We start from the raw sequence: 19,322 nt of genomic DNA on the forward strand, positions 1-19,322 counted from the left end.
AGGTTTTGTTGCAGAGGAAATGTGAGGTGAGGAAAGAACAGATGGATGGTCTGTGCTATTATAGAAAATAGCAGAGAATAAATAGCAAAGAATGACAGCACAAGGCAAAAGATACATTCAGGGGAGAGGGGAAATAGGATTAGTGGATCATCAAATTGTAAATTTGGTTCTCACTTAAATTGTAAGTATCCAATTTATGTACGTACATTAATCAAGCATCTCACCACTCTGTGGAAATATTTGATATCAACTTCCATTTATAAAAAAAAGCTGTGTTTGCTTGTTGCTGCAGGTACGTTGTCACCAATCACCCCAATTCTCACCAATCTTCATTAGCTTTCTGTCCTTGGATGCTCTGGCTTTAAAATACTTTCTGCAAGATTACACAATTAAACATAATTACAGATGAAGAGAGTAACTAATCTCATTTCTGCTCAACCATTCTGAATGACATTTGCAGCATCTGACTGCTTCTTAAATGTTATCTGGACTTCAGCTCCACTTCTGCTTTTATTTTCAAAAACATATTCACTGATGCATTTTCCGCATTGAGAAATCTCTCCATCTCTTTTATACTGAAACCTGCTGTTTGCTCCCGCTATGTCTTTGCCTGCAGAGTTCTCAAATGTCTAAGGACCATGGAATGATAGAGCAAAAAATGAGGTAATTTGCTCCCTTGTCTGTACAATGAATCTTTTAAAAAGATCAGTCACACCCTTCTCTTTCCCGACTTCTTTTCTGCAGTGGGGCATAGGTAATAATGGTGGATGGTCACAGATCTTTCCAAGGGCAGAGATGTCCAGAAATTAGAAGGCATTAGTTTAATGTGAGATAGTAGGGGCAGGACATCACACAGAGGGTGCTGGGTACATGGAATAAGCTGTCAGGGAAATTGATAGAGCTGGATACAATGACAATATATAATATAAATTTGGATAGGAAAGGATTAGAGGAATATGGACCAAATGCTGGCAGATGGGACTAGCTCAGGAGGGCACCTTGGTTGGCGTGGGCATGGTAGTCCAAAAGGTGTGTTTCCCTGCTGTATCACTCCATGACTCATATATCACTTTTTCTAATGATTAACCAATTCCACGTTGAAACATTATAGAATATGTTTCTACTGCTCCCTCAAGCACTGCATTCCTAATCTTCATCTGTGGCAATTGGTTGTCAACTTTCCAACTACTAAAAATAATTTTTCCCCGTTTACTCCTCATTTACAATGATATCAAATATGAGATTGGGGGTGTATATTGGGAAGTGATGTTCTTAGGGAAATGCAGAGTAGAAGCATGGAGGTTATTTAAGGACTGCTTGCATGGAGTTCTGGATAAGTTTGTCCAGTTGAGACAGGGAAAGGATGAAGGACCCATGGTTGACAAGAGAGGTGGAACATTTAGTCTAGAGAAAAAAAGAAGCAAACTTAAGGTTTAAGAAGCAATAGTTAGACAGGGCTCTTGACAATTATAAGGTGGTTAGGATGGAGCTTGGGTCCACAGCGCAGTAATAGCCAATAACAGAGGAGGTCCTTATGAGGTCAGTGGAGGAATGTTTAGGGGAGATGTCAGAGGTAGGTTTTCAAAGAGTGGTGGATGTCTAGGATGCACTGCCATGGGTGGTGTAGAGGCTGATACTATTAGAACATTTAAAAGGCTCTCAAAAAGGCATGTTGATGTAAGAAAAATTGAGAGTTACAAGCAATGTAGGAGAGAAGTGTTAGTTTGATTTTGGAATGTTTGCATAGGTTAGCACAACATCATGGACCAAAGGGCCCATACTATGCCAAACTGTTCTACGTTCTGTGTTCTACTCCTTTAAAATTTTATGATCTTGAGTACCACGAACAAATTCCCCAGACAGTCCTTCCAGGTGAGATGACACTTCACCTGTGATTCGGCTGGGGTGATATACTGCATTCGGTGCTCCCGATGTGGCCTTCTATATATTGGCGAGACCTGACACAGACTGGGAGATCGTTTTGCTGAACACCTGCTCTCTGTCCGCCCCATTCTGATATGTCTATCCACGGCCTCCTCTACTGTAAAGATGAAGCCGCACACAGTTTGGAGGAACAACACCTTATGTTCCGTCTGGGTAGCCTCCAACCTGATGGCATGAACATTGACTTCTCAAACTTCCGCTAATGCCCCACCTCCCCCTCATACCCCATCTGTTACTTATTTATATACACACATTCTTTCTCCTTCTCTCCTTTTTCTCCCTCTGTCCCTCTCACTATACCCCTTGCCCATCCTCTGGGTTTCCCCCCTCCCCCTTTTCCTTCTCCCTGGGCCTCCTGTTCCATGATCCTCTCATATCCCTTTTGCCAATCACCTGTCCAGCTCTTGGCTCCATCCCTTCCCCTCCTGTCTTCTCCTATCATTTTGGATCTCCCCCTCCCCCTCCCACTTTCAAATCTCTTACTAACTCTTCCTTCAGTTAGTCCTGACGAAGGGTCTCGGCCCGAAACGTCAACTGTACCTCTTCCTAGAGATGCTGCCTGGCATGCTGCGTTCACCAGCAACTTTGATGTATGTTCCCTCTTAAGCTTCTCTGTTCTATGAGAACATCAGTTCCTTTATTCTTTTATCTGTGGTACCTTTCTTGTAAATTTTCCCTGATATTCTTGACCACTTTTTACGTTATATTCTCTCTACATTGACAATACCTTGATTTTTTCTTGAATATAGAAAAAACATAGAAAACCTACAGCACAATACAGGCCCTTCGGCCCTCAATGCTGTGCCGCACATGTACTTACTTCAGAAATTACCTAGGATTACCAATAGCCCTCTGTTTTTTTAAGCTTCATGTACCTGTCCAGGAGTCTCTTAAAAGACCCTATCATGTCCGCCACCACCACCATCACCGGCAGCCTATTCCATGCACTCACCACTCTGTGTAAAAAAACTTACCCCTGACATCTCCTCTGTACCTACTTCCAAGCACCTTAAAACTATGCCCTCTCATGTTAGCCATTAGAGGGAGAGAGAAAACAGGGAATTATAGACCAGTTAGTCTGACATCAGTGGTGGGGAAGATGCTGGAGTCAATTATAAAAGATGAAATAGCGGCATATTTGGATAGCAGGAGCAGGATAGGTCGGAGTCAACATGGATTTACAAAAGGGAATTCATGCTTGACTACTCTTCTGGAATTTTTTGAGGATGTACCTATGAAAATGGACATGGGAAAGCCAGTGGATGTGGTGTACCTGGACTTTCAGAAAGCCTTTGATAAGGTCCCACATAGGAGGTTAGGGGGCAAAATTAGAGCACATGGTATTGGGGGTAGGGTACTGACATGGATAGAAAATTGGTTGGCAGACAGGAAACAAAGAGTAGGAATTAATGCGTCCTTTTCAGAATGGCAGGCAGTGACTAGTGGGGTACCGCAAGGCTCGGTGCTGGGACCGCAGGTATTTACAATATATATTAATGATTTAGATGAAGGGATTAAAAGTAGCATTAGCAAATTTACACATGGCATATTTGGGTGACAGTGTGAAATGTGAGGAGGATGTTGTGAGAATGCAGGGTGACTTGGACAGATTGGGTGAATGGGCAGATGCATGGCAGATGCAGTTTAATGTGGATAAATGTGAGGTTATCCATTTTGGCGGCAGGAACAGGAAGGCAGATTACTATCTGAATGGTGTCAAGTTAGGAAAAGGGGAAGTACAATGAGGGCTGGGTATCCTTGTTCATCAGTCACTGAAAGTAAGCATACAGGTACAGCAGGCAGTGAAGAAAAATGGCATGTTGGCCTTCATTACAAGGGGAGTTGAGTATAGGAGCAAAGAGATCCTTCTGCAGTTGTACAAGGCCCTGGTGAGACCCCACCTGGAGTACTGTGTGCAGTTTTGGTCTCCAAATTTGAGGAAGGACATTCTTGCTATGGAGGGAGTGCAGCATAGGTTCACTGGGTTAATTCCAGGGATGGCAGGAATGTCATATGTTGGAAGATTGGCGCGACTGGGCTTGTATACGCTGCAATTTAGAAGGATGAGAGGGGATCTGATTGAAACATATAAGATTACTAAGGGATTGGACATGCTGGAGGCAGGTAACATGTTCCTGATGTTAGGGGAGTCCAGAACCAGAGGCCATAATTTAAGAGTAAGGGGTAGACCATTTAGAACTGAGTTGAGGAAAAACTTTTTCACACAGAGGGTTGTGGATCTGTGGAATGCTCTGCCTCAGAAGGCAGTGGAGGCCAATTATCTAGATTTCTTCAAGAAAGGGTTAGATAGAGCCCTTAAAGATAGCTGAGTCAAGGGATATGAGGAGAAGGCAGGTACAGGGTACTGATTGTGGATGATCAGCCATGATCACAGTGAATAGCGGTGCTGGCTCAAAGGGCCGAATGGCCTACTCCTGCACCTATTGTCTGTCTATTTCAGCCCTGGGAAAAAGCCTCTGACTATCCACACGATCAACACCTCTCGTTATCTTATGTACCTGGTATAAATACAGTATTGGATTAGATTTAAATATAGCATGCAGAACTGGCTACAAAATTCCAATTGGTTCTCTTGTTGCTACTTTCATATTTAGAATAACCTCCTTATTTTTGAAATTGATTCCATTGTTTTTATATGTTTTAAAAAGCCATGCAGCTTGTCCTGGAACATTTTAAATTTATCCATCCATACCACAACTTTCATTTTCCCTAAAACTTCTTAAAATTATACATACTTCTAATGAAAATTAATTACTTCACATATCTCTTCCATGTGCCTGTCCAATTCTTTGTTCTGTCTATTACCCTAGAGGTTTTTTCCATTCTTCTCACCAATTTCTACAATTTCCAAAATGTATATAATCTCCAACTTTTGAAATTATACTTTATCCACTCAAGTTTACATCATTAATCTCTGTCAAAAGCAGTAATGTTTGCAACACATCTCCCGGAAGGCAACAGTGCATGTATCCCCAAATCCGAAAAGTATGCACTGACTGAAGTAAAGAGTGTCACCACATTCAGAATAAATGATGAAATAGTAAAGTATTGGATTAGATTTTAAAAAGTATTGGGGAGGTGCTTAAGTAGTTGGTAGGGCTCAAAATAACAGTGTTACTGACTCAGAATGCCTATTCCTGACCCCTCACTGTTTTTGTATCAACATAGCCACTGCTTCATTTATCACCAAGTGTTCAAGTTTTGTGACCAATCTATTACATGGAGTTATTTCAAGTGTTTTAAATGTCCACAGACAAATGAACTGCGTTATCATTATTAAACATCAGCCCGTTACTCTGTCAAAGAACTCACCTAACCTACTCTTAATAAATACAGGGTGAGTTTGCTTTAGTAACTCACTTTTTTTTCCCATGCCATTTAATTCAGTTGTGAGATGATAAACTTCCACTTTCTTGCCATCAACTGACTTGCCCTTGATACAGGGTTACATTTTTTTTTGCCCTCTCATCTTCTGGCATCAAGTTATGCTGACTAACAAAGACTCTGAATACCTTCTCAGTGGCATGAAGAAACGTAGCATCGTTATTTCTTTGACATAACTGGGTATTAACTCTTCAGTTTACTGGTGGTACTAATCTTTATTAGAATATCATCAAGTCACCTGCTTCCATAACACTTGAAGTTTCTTCTGAAATTGCTAAATGTAGCAATCTGGAGATAAAGTATTAGTTTCTGCCACCCAACAGACTGGCGACTCCAAACCAGATTTGTTTAAATATCCATCTCATTGTTAAAATCAGTAGTGGTACTCTCATGGTTAACAAATATCTTAATGTTATTCAAAGACCAAGAAAAGATCAAGAAAACATATTAATTGCACATTGAAGATGAAAGTGGAAAGGTTATATTATTACAAAGAGATTTCTTGTATTACTTGGTATAATAATGACAGTTATACAGAATTGGAATTGTTTTAGAAAATTCCAGCTGCTAATAATTAGAACTTTATAACATTATTTTTGCTGGTTATAAATATTCAATTTCAGCAAGTAGTAAATGTGTATAAGTAATAGAAGAAATCATTCAAATCTGATCTAATCCTCCACTTTCTATAACTCCTGGGGACTTACTTTCACAGCTGGCTAGGCCATTCACCACCTGATTTAGCTGGGCCATGCTTACTAAACCTTAAAACTGCCCACCAACCTAGCATAACCCTGGAGAGCAAAAATAAACCTGGGCTCCTTTGTCCACTAACACTCATTTTCATAGTCAAACAAGTCAAGTCAAGTCACTTTTTATTGTCATTTCCACCATAATAGCTGGTACAGTATACAGTAAAAACGAGACAACATTTTTCAGGACCATGGTGCTACATGAAGCAATACAGAAACTACACTGAACTACGTAAAACAACACAAAAACTACACTAGACTACAGACCTACCCAGGTCTGCATAAAGTACACAGAACAGTGCAGGTATTACAATAAATAATAAAGAAGACAATAGGCACAGCAGAGGGCAGTAGGTTGGTAGTCCGATGGCTTGGGGGAAAAGCTGTTACATAAATAAACAGCTGAATGTCTGGGATTCCGTCCGTTTCTGTACTCCCGCCGAGTATTTCGTTGGAGTCGGATGTAGTCCAATTTAAAGTCCATTGGAGAGCAGAATGGACGGGAGAGCCAGCCTGCTAGGGCTTGCCTTTTTCCTGGCACAGACTCTTGCCCGCTCGCCTCGCTTCCTTGATAGACCTTGGATTTCACCCTCAGTAACAAGAACTACAAGATATTTGTGGACATTTGTGTGGATGCTTCTCTCCTATCACTTTGCTATCCAGGCCAAATCTCCCCTGATACCAGTCCTGAACCACAAATTCTCTCTAATGTCACTTCAATCTATCCCATGACTTCTCAAAACTATCGTGTATATATATATATATATATATATATATATATAATCATGATCAGATCATCTCCAACAGAGACTTGTTGTCCAACCCTGCACAAGCACATTAAGAGATCTTCATGCATTCATTGTTAGTTCTCTCCTTTTCTTTATCTAGGGGCTGTTCCTTGGCGATATCCTCTATCTACAGCTTCCACATGTACTTCAATTGACAATTCAAACCAGGAGTCAGACTACATCATCTTTCATATCCTGTAGCACAGTGAACTGATTTTCTTTCAAGTTTATTATCACCGGCGCTGGCGTATGTCATGAAATTTGTTGTTTTGTGGTAGCAATACATTGCAATACATAGCAATAAAAACTATAAATTCCTGAATGGGAATATTTGATGATTCCCATCAGAGCTGCATGCAACATATTGCTCTTTATTGGTGCCACTTTCCCCATACCATGCTCAGAACAAAAAATATATACTTTGCAGATATAACATGACGACTCCCACTACTGGCTTTACCTCAACTCCTTCTGCTGATAAAATTTATGTGTTTGTCAAGGAATAATCTACTATACATCTAATTTCTTGATTCTTATTGTATTTCCTAGCTGACAACATCTCACCTGGTGCTTGTGTGCCCTCACTGCTTCCACCTCTACCCCTCATCTTACCTACTCCCAACCCACTTCCAAAATCTGTTTTTGAGACTTCAGGAATTCATTCACCCAGCCTCTTGTTGGCTCATCATAAACAAATAAATCTTCAGTCATCTTGAGATTCCCTCCCCTCGACTTAAAACTTCCATCCTCCTGTAAGACTCCAACTTAAAACAACTGCTTTAAATAAGGTCCATTCCTATTACCTCAAATAACAATTCTCTTTGTAGGTTCATGGAACATTTTGGATATATCTCCAAAGTATTTGTTAATAATCATGTTTTTTTTCCAGCAATGTACCAATATCAATTAGCCTTGGTAGAAGTCAACATGTTAAAACATTCTATAATGTTGAACAAATGTATTTTTGATGCATTTATTATTTCAAGGCTAAAGACATTGAAAATGAATTTTCTCATTAGTGTATTTAAATGCAGATTTATTCTTATATGTCAATGTTCATTAGCACTCGAAATGTAAGTTTTTTTGTTAGTCTATATTACATAGGGCTTAAAAGCAAGATCACAGTTGTTTAGTTTACCAAAGAATAATTTAATCATTTTTCCTGTGGTTGAGATTATTATTTTGATCAACAATCAATAATTTCCCAAGTAATAGCCTGCCTGCCTGCCACAGTCTTTAATCTTTAAAACTAAGCTGACTGTGACCCTCTTTGTCATCAAGCAGCAAGGCTGGGAGAGGAGACGAAAGGAAATGTTTACTGTGTTTTTAGTTTGAATATGTAATTATCTTAATTGATCAACATTGATGCAAATACTTTTTGGCTCTTGGATATGTAAGAAACTTGAACAATTATCTTAACAATGCTAGGTTTTAATTTCTTAGGAGCTGTATTTTCTTCCTTTCTGTTAGTAAACTCTTCATTGACCTCTTCAGTAGAGCAGACACAGATCATGTCCTGCCTTTCATTGCGGATAGGCGTGTCAATTTTAACTCTGATAAGACAAGCGAAAAGGGGGCCCTGCTCAGTTTCAGTGAATTTGTCGCAATCTTCACCTGTGACCTAGAAGAGTGATTGTACTCCATTGACAGGATGTAGAGCCGGGGTGGAAAGTGACAGACGAAGTTCAATCCAGAAAAGTGTGAAGCGATACAGAAGGTCAAACTTGAAGGTAGAATACAGGGTTAATGGCAGGATTCATAGCAGTGTGGAGGAACAGAGGGATCAGGGGATCCACATCCATAGGTCTCACAAAGTTGTCACCCACGTTGATAGGGTGGTAAAGAAAGTGCATGGTATGCTGGCCTTCATTAGTTGGGGATTTAATTTAAAGCTGTAAGGTAATTTTTCAGCTCTGTATAACTCTTGCTAGACCATGCTTGGAATATTGTGTCCTCATCTGGTCACTTCATTATAAGAAGGGTGTGGAATCTTTAGAAAGAATGCAAAAGAGAGTCACCAGGATGCTGCATGGTAGGAGAGCATGTTGTATGAGGATAGGTTGAGTGAGCTAGGGCTTTTCTTTTTGGAGGGAAGCAGGATGAGTGGTGGCTTGATAGAGGTATACAAGATGATAAAAGGCATAGATAGAGTGGGTAGCCAGAGACTTTTTCCCATGATGGGAATGGATAATATGAGAGAATGATTTTAAGGTGATTGTAAGAAAGTATAGGGAGGATGTCAGAGGTAAGTGTTTTACACAGAATGGTAAGTGCTTAGAACACATTGCCAGGGGTAATGGTAGAGACAGATACATTAGGGCCATTTAAGAGACTCTTAGATAGGCAAATGGATGCAAGAAAAATGGAAGGCTATATGGGAGAGGAGGGTTAGATTGACAGAGTAGTTTAAAAGATCTACACAACATCGATGCCAAAGGGCTTGTACTGCGCTATGCCGTTCTTTGAATCTTTTGCAGTGCACACTGTTTTCAAGCCTCTTTTTCTTTGTTTTTAATCCTCATAAAATTTAGTCGCTGAAGTGGGAATGATTGTCAATCAAGCTATCATCTCACATTTTTCAAAGTGATTGAGATTGATGTTATGTACATAACCAAAACATAATGATCCTCTTATGATATTATTATCTTAATTGCATTCTTCTGAAGAAATTACCCTGTACTTACTGTGAAAATTGCCATACTCTTCCTTTCCTTACTCTTTAAATTGACTTAGTTCTCTGTATCAGTTAACATTATCTGTGTAGACTTTGCTGTGATTCATGCCTCTTTTTTTCTCATCCAACTCATTGCCTGAAGCATTGTTGTCAATAAAAACTCCCTAATTTAAAAAAGAAAGACTTGCATTGGCAGCAGAACCATCTTTCAATGACCTCAGGACAATCTGAAGCACAATTCTAAAGTTTCTTGTAAAGTGTAATAATGTAAGGGATGTGGCAACGATTTATTGCAGAGCCCTTCAAACATAAATGAGGTCATGCCAAGATAACTTGACTTATAGAGACCTTGGATGAGCAGCATATGTGAATTGAGAACCTGGAGAGAATTCAAAATTGTGTCAAGGTTATTTGACATCTATCTCAGAGAGCCTCATTTAGCAACTCATCTGAAATTGCACCATTCCCTTAGTGCTGCAGCAGAGTGTCATTCTGGATTTTGTTTGCCCCTACAGACACTCGGCTGTTCTGAGGTATGAGTGTTACCTTTGAACTACAGTTGCAATCCACGGGCTTTTGCTGGACAGCATGTGGTACTAAATGCCAATTTGTTATCACTGGGGGGATATTGAATAATAAATAAATGCTTTGAGAACATTTGCTTTGTAATTACTTTTCTTACAGCCAGAAACTGAGTCTCTTGGAGCGGGTTCGAATTTCCGGCCCTAGAGGAGCCACTGTAAAGAGCAAGCAATTTACACCTCTGAACACAGAAGGAGGAGAAGATAGTCCTTCAAAAGATCAAAAAAGTATGGGTTTCAGTGACCTTCGAGCTGCAGTTCGTATTAAGGCTTTTGGATTTAGACAAAGCTCAGAAGGTATCACAAAGCTATTTTGTTAATTTTCCTGAAACTCCCAAATATTCTTTTTTGTTGGGATAGAAGAACTTGAGCTTATGTTATCCATCATGCTATCAGTGGGCTTCAGAGACAAAGAGCTGATGATTTTTTTATTTTTATAAATATACCTACAATAAGGTGTTCAACCTATATGTTTGTTTACATGTCAGTTTGTTGAGGGAATGTGTATTGACCAGGACTGCAATAGAACTCCATTCTCCTTCCAAAGTTCAAAATTAATTTATTATCATACATATATGTCACCATATATAACCCTGAGATTAATTTTCTTGCGGGCATTCACAGTAAATAGAAAGAAGCACAATAGAATCAATGAAAACCACATACGACAGAGACGGACAAACAACCAACGTGCAAAAGACAACAAACTGTGCAAATACATAAAGCAAAAGAGAAAATAATAACAATGATAAATAAATAAGCAATAAATATCAAGGACATAAGTTGTAGAGTCCTTAAAAGTGAGTCCATAGTTTGTGGAATAAGTTCATTGTTGGTGTGAGTGAAGCTATCCCCACTGATTCAAGAGCCGAATGGTTGAGGGATAATAACTGTTATTATCACCAGGCTCAGGCCTGGTGATGTGGGACTTCAGGTTCCTGCACCTGCCTCCTGATAACAGCAACGAGAGGGGAGCATGACTTGAATGGTTGGGGAACTTTGATGATGGATACTGCTTTTCTGCGACAGTGCTCCTTGTAAGTATGCTCAGTTGTGGGGAGGGGTTTACCTGTGATTGACTGGGCTACATCCATTACTTTCTGTAGTTCTTTCCAAATCCATAAAGGAACCTTTAGTATTCACCAAAGCAGACTGGGTATCCCATTCGATATGAAGTAGAGTGTCAGTCTAAGTCCAGTCTCTTCTGTGAGTTTTAAGGGAATCACTATGAATGGGGACCCTGAAACCATTCTCATCTACCTAACTTGACCAATTTTAGTATCTTGGGATCAGATAAAGGATTTAATCTGTAATTATTTACTGTGTATCAGTTTCAGCATCATGATGAAAAAATCACTGTACATCTGGGCTATATGTATGATATCTTAACATGAAATGCCCCCTGCATCCACCAATAAACGTCAAATACCAATGGATATTTGCATATGTGAAAACAGGGACTGTTTTTTAACATGCCCTTCCAAATGTGAGCAAATTTAGTATCCTGACCATATTGTTGGTTTAAGGTTGATGTTTGGCAGGACACTGAGGTGACCTCAGCTGCTTCTCTTCAAAACATGAATAGGAAAGGTATAGAGGGATATTGGATGGGATTTCAAGATTGTGCCAACCTGCTGTCTCCACAGAGATCAGGGCTCACGTTTAGATGTGTTTTAATTGTTTTCGGTTCATGGGGACTGTTTTGGGGACAGAGAGAGGAGTTAGGGTTCAGGTTACGGTTTAGGGATAAGGATGTGGGAGAATTAAAGATCAGGCCAGAATCTAATTCTCCACTCCGCATTTGAGGACCAGCGACAATGACATAAGACATCTGTGGTCAGACCTACAGATTAGCTTGGAGGAGGGCTGATAGACTGCCACCGGGTCAGCAAATTGTCAGTAGATTCCAAATACTTGTGTGTATTTAATATTTCAGTAATATTTGAGTAATATTGCAAATATATTGTTTAATTAAGAATTCTTGTTTGTTTACATAATTAATTATGGACATGCTACACTGGCGCCGGAGAACCACTTGCAGGATGCCCCCAGCAAAACTTTGGGCATGTTGAATCTTAACACAGTGATTCACTTCATTGTTGTTCAAGTGATAAGTAAATCTAAATCCTGAATCTTGAATCTAATAAGGGGTGACATTGTAATTTTTTCTCCCTGTTGCCTCTATGTTCTCATTAGTGATTTGCTTAGTGATTAACGATGAATGGAGAGAACCTAGTACCAGATGTTTTGTCTGGGACATCTTTCTCCTGAAATACAGAAAACATCAGGCTTGTTGGCTGTGAAAGGTTTTGTTTAATTATTGCACTCTCAAGGACAATAGAGCCATTTTCATTGATTTTCAGATGCTGCTGAAGTAGAACAAGAACCCGAGGACAAGGCTTATCAATCTGCTCTCATGGAAGAATTGATCCCTACACTGAAAACTGTTATCAGGGCTGCAAGGTAAGGCTTATTCAAAAATTAAAATATGTGCTTTTTCCACTGCCTTCTCTTTTAAATCCTAAGAATGGTGATATTTTGATTGAATTTATTAGAATTACTAATGAAATGGGCAAAGCAAGTTTTCTAAGAATTTTAAATCAACTTTATATAGCTCTGCACTTAAACTGTGTAAGAAAAAAACTCAAATGCTTTTACACAATTTCTCTGCCTTCACTATCCATAAGACCATACTTAAAGCAACTCTTAAGCAACCATGCTGTCTATACTTAAAACAATTCTTCCCACAAATCTGACGTTGCCCACTCCACCATGCTTTGATCCATCTTACTGAAACTTCAACTTTGGAAGTGAATATTTTACAGTTTTTCTCACCTTCTTCCACTGCCCATAAAATTTAGATCATCAAAAACTCTGCTAAGTACATTTTGATTTAGCCACAGTGCCAATACTTTTGAATGTCCTGAGCTTTGAAACCTCCTACTCAGATTTTCATTCTTGTGTTCAAAGCTTTTACAGATCTCTCTCATCCCAACTTCTATAAAATTGCCTTAAGCACCAATCCACCCAGTTTTCCACATTCCTTCAACTCTGACACCACCATTGCCATCTAGGCACAGATCTTTAAGTCCATCCCTAAACCATACAATTTTATTTTCTGCCCCAAGCATCCTTGATTAAACTCTTCCTTATCATTTTAAACAGATTGATTTTTACAAAGTACCTTGAGTTAATTTTCTAATGTAGATGGTTGTTGGTAGAGGTTTTTCTTCTGGAGTAGAAAATGTTTTTGCCGAAAGGTCTGAAATTGATGCTGCTCGATACAATCATTGCATTCAGATTTTGATGACCAACACCCAGAGCCACTGTCAATTCTTGCTGTAGCATAGACCATAAAACATAGGAGCCGAATTAGGCCAAATTAGGCCATTCAGCCCATTAAACGGTTGTTTTTTTTATCCCTCTCAAACTTATTGTCCTACCTTTCCCCCGTAATCTTTGATGGCCTATATTTATAAAGAACCTATCAATACCCACTTTAAGTATACTCAATGACTTGGCTTCCACAGCTATTTAAATTCCTCCTCATCTCTGTCCTAAAGGGACGTCCTCGTATTCTGAGCTTGTGCCCCCTGGTTCTAGGCTCCCCCACTATAGCAAGCATCCTCTCCAAGTCCACTGTATCTAGGCCTTTCAATATTCAATAGTATAGCAGAGGTTGCAGACTGCTATCAGCTGTTGCGTACTGAGAAGGTATTGATGGGGGGGGGGGGTGAGGAAAACAGTTTCAGTGATACCCTTCATTGAGACAGTAAGAGTTGTACTAACACCTTGTAGATGACACAGTTTCTGAGGAATCAATGAATACACCCTGGATTATGGCTGAGTGAGCTTCTCTCATCTATCCAACAGTTTAACCATTCGTATGGAAATTGTCTCCACACCATCTACACGAAACAAATACTCCCAGTTCACTTCTCTTCAGATTTGTGTTCTTTGGTTCCGCAGTCAAAGCTGTCATTTCTCTTCTCACTGTGAAGAATGAGTAGATTAAAAGAACAAACAACACTCCCCACTCCCACAAACATCCCCATTTCCCCTCACTTCCATCTCTTCCCTCCTATTGCTCAATGGCTCATCACAACAATTCTGGATATTTCAAGAGTAAGTATTCCTATTTCGTATGGAAACCGTTACTCGAGTGACACGCATCTTCTTAAAAATGAAGACAGAAGGAGATGTCTAGTTATTTAATTTACCATTGTTATCCCTGCAGAAATGGTGAACATGGCAATTCATTGAGGAAGCCTGTAATGTGATGCCTCCTCTGTTGAACCGTACTCATTTGGGGACAGGCAGTAATTGACAACATCCCAACAATAAATAATAAAACTCCTGTTTATTATTAGTAATACCATCCCAACAGACTGAGGCCACAGATAAGATTCTGTGAAATATTAAATGACCAGACTGAGCTTGAACAAAATTCCTTTTACTTTGAGTCAAAAAGAATAATATCCAGTGTGATTTTATCATTAAAGTGAACCATGTTCCTGCACACATCATAGACCCATAAGACCACAGAGGAGCAGAATTGGGCCATTCAGCCCTTTGCGTCTGTTCCAGCATTCCATCATAGCTGATTATTATCCCTCTCAATCCCATTCTCTTGCCTTCTCCCCATAACCTTTGACGTCATGACTAATTAAGAACATATCAGCCTCCACTTTAAATATACCCAATGACTTAGCCACCACAGCCATCTGTGGCAATGAATTACTACCCTCTGGTGAAAGAAATTCTTCCTCATCTCTTTTCTAAATCAATGTCCCTCTATTCTGAGGCTGTGCCCTCTGGTCCTAGACTCCTCCACCGTAGGAAACATCCTCCCCACATCTACTGTATCTATGCCTTTCAATATTCAATAGGGTTCAGTGAGACTCCCCCTTCATTCTTCTGAACCCCAGCGAGTACGGGCCCAGAGCCAGCAAATGCCCCTCATATGTTAACCCTCTCATTCCTGAAATCATTCTCATGAAGCCTCTCTGGTCCTAGTGCAATGCTTGGAAGTTTCAGCATATAGAGAACTGTTGCCCCTGTGCTTTAAGCATGGAATCCACACTGGGAGTGTAATACTATATGCCTTCTCCTTTTAAAAAAATGAGAAGCTAGGGTGAAGGTCCAGGACCATGGTTGCAATGTGCCAGCATGGTCAACAAAAGAATGAAGAAATGGCAAATGAAGTAGAGGAACTTAGGCTCTGGAACTATTGGGTTTTAGAAGACCCCTATGGTTTTGAGATCACGGAAGATACAGTATTAATTATGTTGATGCTGTATCTATCTTGCTCTGCTCGAATCTCCAGAGTGTGGATGGAAGTCTCAAAGCTGGTTCTGCCAGTCAGAAAAAAAAAGTAGCTCTGTGGATTCTTGTGAATGAAGGATTAAAGTATGTGAGCTATTTTCTTGCGAGCTTCAACTAATAAACTGAGCATTCTGTACAACACCACTTGGTTTTCACATTAAATTACTAACAAAACAAGGACAAAGCCAGAAGCTCAAAAGCAGATGTTATTTGGACTTTTAAAGTTTCTGAAACACAATATATTTTGAACAGAGTAACTTATAGGTATCAGTTTTTGATTAATTCTGTCTTGCATTACATGATGAAATTCAATCAGACAAGAGCATAATTGTGTTGATCATTCCATGGGAAAAATCGACTCTGAGAGCTTTCCTTCTTTTCACATGAACATGAGAACACTATTCCCTCTGCAGTGCAGAAAGAGGTTTAATTATCCTGCCAAGGTTAGATTAGCTGGATTTATTTTGTTTTCTATTAACATTAGAGTAAAACCCAAACATTGCAATGATTCAGATGAAATCACTACCTTAATTACAGGAAAGAGGACGCCTAGATAAAAAGCTTTAGTTAGTTAGTAAACTAGAAGAGGAGAAAGGATCAGAAATATCAAAATTAGCAATTGCACAATATCAGGTTCTTGGTTTAAGAGGAAATAGAGCCCGAGTTCCGATGTTTGGGGGCCTATAGCAGAAGCTAAAAGAACGTAAGAAATAGAGCAGAAGGAGGACCTTGGCCCATCGAGCCTGCTCTGTCTTCAGTAAGATCATGGCTGATCTCTCTGTGGACTCAGCTCAACCTACCTGCCTTTTTCCTTAGCCCTTAATTCCCTTGCTATGCCAAAATCCATCGAACTGTGTCTTAAATATATTTTATGATGTTCTAGATTCACTTACTAGCAGAAACAATTTTCCTGCCAGTAACCCATCTATCCTTTTCATAACTTTGTACATTTGTTTCTTTAAGATCCCCTCTTATTCTGCTGAAATCCAGTAAGTATAGTGCCAGGTGACTCAGTCTCTCCTCATAGGTTAACCTCCTCATCTCTGGAATCAACATCATGAACCTCCTCTGCATCATTTCCAATGCCAGCATATCTTTTCTCAAGTAACGAGATCAAAGCTGCGTGCAGTACTCCAGATGCAGCCTCACCAGTACCCTGTTCATTTGCAGCATAACATACCAGCTCTTAAATTCAATCCCTCTAGCAATGAAGGCCAACATTCCATTTACCTTCTAGATAAACTGTTGCACCTGCAAACCAACCTTTTGTAATTCATGCACAAGCGTTCCCAATCCTCACAACAACATGCTGCAATCTTACACTTTTTTAAATCATAATCAGATTTTCTATTTTCCCTTCCAACACGGATAACCACATTTACCAACAATATACTCCATTGACGATGTACTCCAACAATGTACTCCCCTTGCCCACTTACACTATTTATCTATATCTCTCTCTAGGCTCTCCACATGCTCTGCACAATTCGCTCTTCCACTCAATTTAGTGTCATCAGCAAACTTCAAGACGTTACTCTTGGTCACCTCTTCAAAATCGTTAATGTGTATTGTGAACAATTGAAGGCTCAGCACCAATATTTGTGGCACACTGCTCACTACTGCCTGCCAGTCAGAGATACACCCATTTATATCAACTCTCTTCTTTCTACAGGTTAACCTCTATCCATGCTAATACATTACCCTTACCTCCATGTAGTCTTACCTTATCAATAAATGTTTTATGGGGCAACTTATTGAATGTCTTCTGAAAATCCAAGTATACAGCATCCACCTGTTCCACTCCATCAACTGCAATCATTATATATCCTCAAAGAACTCCATTAAGTTCATCAAACAAAGGCTGCTCTTCGTGAGCCCATCCTGTGTCTGCCTGAAGCAACCACTTCTCATATCCTATAAGATATGAAGAGTGAAAATTTGGATGCAGTAAAAGGAGGGGCATATGCAAAAGTATGACAGTGAGGATTCAGGGAAGTGAAAGAGAATTAAGTAAAGCATCAAGCTTAAGAGTAACATGCTGAAATAAATGGAGAAAGGGATGCCACTGAGAACAGGATTCGATCAGTTTGTCAGTGATTGGCAGAAGAATTTTCTGATGCAGACTTCTACTACCTCCTACCATAAGACCATAAGACAAAGGAGCAGAAGTTGGCCATTCGGCCCATCGAGTCTGCTCCGCCATTTTATCACGAGCTGATCCATTCTCCCATTTAGTCCCACTCCCCTGCCTTCTCGCCATAACCTTTGATGCCCTGGCTACTTAGATACCTATCAATCTCTGCCTTAAATACACCCAATGACTTGGCTTCCACTGCTGCCCGTGGCAACAAATTCCATAGATTCACCACCCTCTGGCTAAAAAAATTTCTTCGCATTTCTGTTCTGAATGGGCGCCCTTCAATCCTTAAGTCATGCCCTCTCGTACTAGACTCCCCCATCATGGGAAACAACTTTGCCACATCCACTCTGTCCATGCCTTTCAACATTCGAAATGTTTCTATGAGGTCCCCCCTCATTCTTCTAAACTCCAATGAATACAGTCCAAGAGCGGAAAAACGTTCCTCATATGTTAACCCTCTCATTCCCGGAATCATTCTAGTGAATCTTTTCCGTACCCTCTCCAAAGTCAGCATATCCTTTCTTAAATAAGGAGACCAAAACTGGCCACAGTACTCCAAGTGAGGTCTTACCAGCACCTTATAGAGCCTCAACATCACATCCCTGCTCCTATACTCTATTCCTCTAGAAATGAATGCCAACATTGCATTCGCCTTCTTCACCACCGACTCAACCTGGAGGTTAACCTTAAGGGAATCCTGCATGAGGACTCGCAAGTCCCGTTGCACCTCAGAACTTCAAATTCTCTCCCCATTTAAATAATAGCTTGCCTGTTTATTTCTTCTGCCAAAGTGCGTAACCATACACTTTCCAACATTGTATTTCATTTGCCACTTCTCTGCCCATTCTTCCAATCTATCCACGTCTCTCTGCAGACTCTCCGTTTCCTCAGCACTACCGGCCCCTCCACCTATCTTCGTATCATCAGCAAACTTAGCCACAAAGCCATCTATTCCATAATCTAAATCATTGATAACGTAAAAAGAAGCGGCCCCAACACAGACCCCTGTGGAACACCACTGGTAACTGGCAGCCAACCAGAATAGGATCCCTTTATTCTTACTCTCTGTTTCCTGCCAATCAGCCAATGCTCTATCCACGTATGTAACTTTCTCATAATTCCAAGGGCTCTTATCTTGTTAAGTAGCCTCATGTGTGGCACCTTGTCAAAGGCCTTCTGAAAATCCAAATACACAACATCCACTGCATCTCCCTTGTCTTGCCTACTTGTAATTTCCTCAAAAAATTGCAATAGGTTTGTCAGGCAGGATTTTCCTTTAAGGAAACCATGCTGAGTTCTGCTCATCTTGTCATATGCCTCCAGGTACTCCGTAACCTCATCCTTGACAATCGACTCCAACAACTTCCCAACCACTGATGTCAAGCTAACAGTTCTATAATTTCCTTTTCGTTTCCTTGCCGCCTTCTTAAATAACGGAGTGACATTTGCAATCTTCCAATCCTCCGGAACCATGCCGGAATCTATCGACTTTTGAAAGATCATCGCTAATGCCTCCGCAATCTCCACAGCTACTTCCTTCAGAACAAGAGGGTGCATTCCATCTGGTCCGGAAGATTTATCCACCTTTAGACTATTCAGCTTTCTGAGTACTTTCTTTGTCGTAATTTTGACTGCGCACACTTCTCTTCCCTGCCACCCTTGAGTGTCCGGTATACTGCTGATGTCTTCCTCAGTGAAGACTGATGCAAAATA

The 19,322-nt window shown here is 40.1% G+C and overlaps 1 protein-coding gene across 1 annotated transcript in view; it reads left to right on the top strand.

Moving 5' to 3' along the window:
• kcnq3 (potassium voltage-gated channel, KQT-like subfamily, member 3) overlaps nt 1–19,322 on the top strand; it is a 397,673-nt gene that overhangs the window by 360,497 nt on the left and 17,854 nt on the right. The window contains exons 10-11 of the mRNA XM_072260735.1: nt 10,248–10,441; nt 12,508–12,607. Coding sequence (XP_072116836.1) covers nt 10,248–10,441; nt 12,508–12,607 — 294 coding nt within the window. The remainder of the gene's footprint in view (nt 1–10,247; nt 10,442–12,507; nt 12,608–19,322) is intronic.

This window comes from Mobula birostris, chromosome 1, assembly GCF_030028105.1.
Source record: "Mobula birostris isolate sMobBir1 chromosome 1, sMobBir1.hap1, whole genome shotgun sequence".
Taxonomy (NCBI): Eukaryota; Metazoa; Chordata; class Chondrichthyes; order Myliobatiformes; family Myliobatidae; genus Mobula; species Mobula birostris.